Below are 5,186 nucleotides of genomic sequence, written 5' to 3'. Positions count from 1 at the left end.
AATTGTTTTTTGATATATATATATATATATATATATATATATATATATATATATATATAGATCCTCCACCTGTCATTAAATTTGGGTAATCAAGATAAGTGAAGAGTGTTGGATTTGAATTTGTTCTACTATTTGGTATTTTGTTTTTACGATAAAGTTTTTATTTGTTACTAAAGTTGAGTGAAATCTTTTTTTATGGTTACAATGTTTATATTTCTTTATATTTTTCTCATTACTAAGGGAAATGTGTCCTCTACTAATTAACCAACACTTCTCCTTGCAAGTATTCTTCATATTATATTTGACCCAACTGTAAGCCCACGTCTCCCATTTTGAATAATATGTTAGCCTTTGAATTTAATTCCCTATGACTGTGATCAAAGGATATAATCCTGAAGAATCTAATAAGATCCATAACTATAATAATCTAATAATAAAAAAACAAGTGTTTAAGGAAGTATAATCTTTCAATCAATCTATAACAACATTTGAATACATTATCACTTGTAAGTTTAAATCACTGATACAATTAAAATGACTACTGTTGGGTGAAACTATGTTCGTTTAATTCCGTTGTAGTATTTACCCAACTATTTAATTTATCAATCCGAGGTCCGTAGACTTACGAGACACATGCACTGTATATGCAGGACTGAAGTGGAACTAATCTAATCTAATCTAATCTAAATTACTGAAATCAAATTAAAGCATTGAAACACTAACTAGGAAAGCATGAAATTGCATAAAGGAAAATAAATACAACATGTGAAGAAGTGAATGGCAAACAACAGATATGAGCTCATGACAATAAAACTATGTCAAACTATATTACAATAACTAAATTACAAATCAAGAAAGAATCAAAGTTAATCTTCATTCTCTATTATTCATTATTCACCATCACAATGAAGAGAGAGCACTCTCTTATATACATGAGGAAGATAACCTTTCCATAATTACATTCAAATATTCTCTCAAGCACTCTCAACTAGTTTCCCATTATTACAAGATATCATCGCACAAATCTCTCATATCTTGGATAAGATATGTCTTCATGATTTTCTCCTTAGGATAAGATATGCTTCCATGATTTTCTCCTTAGGATAGGATATGCCTCCATGATTTTCTCGATACGCCTCCATGATTTTCTCGATATGCCTCCATGATTTTCTTCGTAGAAAAAGGCTTGCATAATTATCTCCTTGATATGGTGGAGGAGATATTAATTCTTCACATATTTCCTACATCACAAAACTCACATATTCTTGAGATATATATATATATAAATATGTACATTTTCTAATAATTAATCATGAATTCACTTATAATACAAAAATGAATAAAATGGAAAATAGGAAGGTGAAACCCAAATGTATGTATGAAAGTGATATGATAACAGGTTAATGGGATGATGAGATGTAAGGAATAGTGAAGAAAAAGGTGGATGAAAATATGACATTTCTGAGTCCCAACATCCTCCCCAACTGAACTTGTTGCATGTCCTCATGCAACCATGCATGGGTATCTTTTAAGAATATTTGGCATCTTGAACTTTGGCTTTTCATGATGATATCTTTTAATAATGAATGTTTCCAGGATATGTGAAAGACATGAGTAATAATTTACATTTTCTTATGGTTGGTTCTTGTGTGACAACCATGAATATGGTTGGTTCTTGTGTGACAACCATGAATACAAAGGATGTTGGTTCTTGTGCTAACAACATTCATTTCATTTTCTGTTCCTTTTTTTCTTCAATAATGTAAACATTCACTGGAAATCATAATGTGCATAAGAAAGCCCTTTTTGTAATATTAATAAAGCATGCCAATATTGCGTATAAAACAAAGTGCAACAAAGTATCATTGGAAAATAAATGTTGGTGAATGGTAAATGGAGTGATAGTGGTAAAGAAATGGAATCATGGAAGTGAATATGTAGTGAATGTAGTTCTCCCCCCCCCCCCTCAACTGAATTGGTTGCATGTCCGCATGCAACTTAACATGGCGGATGAAAGGAAATGTAGCATGGTGAGAGAATTTTCCAAAATATTCAAGTTAGCATATAAGGAATTGCATGATTAAAGATTAGAAAACAACATACCTCTACTTACCCAAGAATGATGAAGTATGCAATAGGAATGTAGCTGTTGCTGCTGCTGGATCAGGAAAATGTGACTGATGTAACTAGATCCTGGAGAATGAAGGAATTTGAACTGCTGATGCTGAATCATGGAAAATGTGACTGATGTAACTGGATCCTGGAGAATGAAGGAATCTGAACTGTTGATGCTGAATCATGGAAAAGATAAATGCTGAGAGTGGTACTGTGGTACTCTCATAGATCAGAATGCATGCTGCTGTGACTGCTGAGGGAGTCATGAAAAAGTGTATAGTCTTCACCCGCTACAAACCCGATGGTACAATTCTAAACATGCGAATGAATGTGTCGATGTCGAGCATGAATAGAAATCATTGGATTACCGGCCATTGATGTATGCCGTTAACCAATGCGAGGCAACTCACCATTGATGTCAATGAGTGCCAAGGTACCAAAGTACATCTTGCGAAGTGCGAATGGATGTGTCGAGGTCGAGCCACTTGCAGGATCTGATGATCAAGGGACATTGATGTATTCCCATGATCGCCAGCGAGAGAGCTTGCCATTAAGGCATGCAAGCCTCTAGGTACTCAAAATGAACTCTAGTCTATTTCCTAGATAAAGTGCTGGTGTCAATGGGGCAAGACTTGTTGAAAGGTGGGCCTTAAGGAATCCCACATCAGTCAACGCGAGTTTGTACAAAAAGATTTGGTAGGACTATAAATAGAAAGAACTCACGGACAAGCAGTGTGGATCAACATGGCTAGGAAATCAAGGTAATGTGATCATGGAAAGGGAATGAGTTTTATTCAAAAGGAAAACTGAAAAGGATAAATGGATGTATGCGATTCAGAAAAATAGGCGTGCATGAAGTCGTGAAAGATAAGGAAATGGAAGATGGGCTGCAACACAAGGATGGTGAGTAGTCATGACGCAAAAGGTGTGTAGTGGAAAATGTCATGATATGTGCAGTGAAGAATTTGTTCCTTCAAGCGTCCAATGATGCATGTTTCATTGTGATTTGGAAAAATCACTTTGCATACTCTGAAAAACTTAGCACCATTCCTGCATAAAAATTGTCATCTTCGTGTGCCATCTCCATCGATCATTCCTGTATGAAGTGACTCAAAAACAAATTAGTGCATTTCAAGAATTTACAAAATGTCCATTTTTTTTTTAATTATTTTCCGAAATAACTCTAATTGTGGATGAAAAAGGTGTCGCATCGTAATGCTGAGCTTTCTGCATAAGCTTCTCATTGTCCTACACATAACACCAATCTCATTTCACTTGTTAGTATATACATCCTACTTTTGCCCACAAATTCACAAAAAGTCCAACATACTTTTATTTCCCCCCAACTTAGAAATATTGCATGTCCCCATGCAATGTACTTATTGATGGTGCAATACTTTTTCAAAATGTTTTTAGTGGCTTGCAGAAAAATTCATTTAAAACATTTGAAAAAGCATTGTATTTGTTAGGGAACAAGTAGTGAGTGTATGAATGAATGAGGGCAATTATTATTATTATTTATTTTTATTTATTTTTAATTTTTTATAGTTTTTTTTTTTATTAAAAAAACAAATGAAAGTCAATTTTTTTTAATTTTTTTTTTTAATAACAAAATTAGAAAAAAAAAAATCAAATTTTTTTTTCCAAGAAGCAAAACTGAAAAATCAATAATAGGCTTGATAAGAGAGGAACCAATACTGTATCTTCCGGAACAAGCCCATGAACATGCATTTAAGAAATGTAGCTCAAACGAGAGAAAACAAGTACAACACCGTTTTTCTCTGGACAAAGATGAAGATGCTGAATAATTACACTGATAAAGAACATTGCTAACTCTGCGTTAACATTTCAAGGACCCATTAACTAAATTTATATATAGAATTGAGAAAAACCATTGCAAGAGGGGTTCCACCTAATTTCTCTTGACAGGATCGAAGTTGGATACTCCAATAACAGCTCCTGCAATCACAGTTGCAACCACGCCACCAGCCGCTATACTTAGCAAGAAGTTTTTGAGAGAGAGAGACACGTCAGACCCAGCAGCCTCTGCTATTTCTGGAATCACCATTTCCGATGCAAGAACCAGAGATGTCAAGCTTGCGAGAGACTGCTCCTTCTTGCTCTGCGATGCATGCATTACAACTCTGTTTCTGCTTGAAGCTAATCTGGGGGAGTAGAGCTTATTGGGTGTTGTGAACAAAGAGGAGCCATGTGCTTGTTTGGGCTTGAGGGCATCACTTTGTGAGACTGAGAACGCTGCAACCATGGGCAGCGCTCGGGAAATGGCTGTTGCAGAGGCCATTGAATGGTTTGCAGGTCATTGCAGGTTGGAGTAAGGGGATGGCCGTGACACGAGAAAGGTATTAGGTTGTGCCTTGCCATATGGGGATGTCGATGAAGCTGTATTTTCACCCGATGCTTCCTTATCTCCAATTTCCCATATGGATTGGTGTCCTCCTTCGGATAGTGGCAGCAGTGAAGGATCTGGAAACGTTTCACCTGCCAATGAGATGGTAGCAGATGGCAAAGTAGAGCTGACATCGTTGAGATGCCCAGCTACAGTCCAACCTGGAATTTCCACAGAGAGGCCAGTTTTGGATGATGCCAATGCAGTCCTACCTTCAGAAGGCAGCGCAGTGGAAATTGAAATCAAGAATGCGAGTTCCAACTCTTCTTCTGTTACTAAATTTTCACAGCCAATGAATTCTAATTCGCAAAATGAAGGTCAGAGAAATATTGCTATGCAAGCAATTCCAGGGGTCCATTTTGAAGCTTCTCATGTTTTGCAGGAAAGAACTATTGGACAGAAACTTTTCCATTCTCAGTTCAATGCTCAAATGCCGCATTCTGAGCTGTTCAGCCGGGAGAGATATGGTGATTCTTTCCCGCAAGTCTCCCATCTCAGACCTAACATAAGCGTAGTTAGAAATGGGGCTGTATCGTCAGGCTATGCAACACCATTTAACAGGGCATCGACTTCGTCTCCGTCCTTTTCACTATCGATGTCACCTCCTTTGTCAACTCCTTATGGGGCCAGGTTACCACCATCGTCAATTTCTTCTGCAGGATTC

At 36.5% G+C, this 5,186-nt stretch overlaps 1 protein-coding gene across 1 annotated transcript; it reads right to left on the bottom strand.

Annotated features, from left to right (window-relative positions):
- Positions 1–3,763: 3,763 nt before the first annotated feature.
- On the bottom strand, positions 3,764–4,483 carry LOC149200913 (uncharacterized). The gene has a single exon (XM_089399644.1). It carries the CDS (start codon positions 4,415–4,417, stop codon positions 4,028–4,030), a length of 390 nt encoding a protein of 129 aa, XP_089255770.1. The 5' UTR covers positions 4,418–4,483; the 3' UTR covers positions 3,764–4,027.
- Positions 4,484–5,186: the final 703 nt, after the last annotated feature.

Source organism: Pinus tabuliformis, chromosome 2_1, assembly GCF_031772625.1.
Source record: "Pinus tabuliformis cultivar Carrire ecotype Pingquan chromosome 2_1, CPIR1, whole genome shotgun sequence".
NCBI lineage: Eukaryota > Viridiplantae > Streptophyta > Pinopsida > Pinales > Pinaceae > Pinus > Pinus tabuliformis.
The sequence above is the reverse complement of the archived record's forward strand: the minus strand, read 5'-3'. Positions and strand labels throughout refer to the sequence as shown.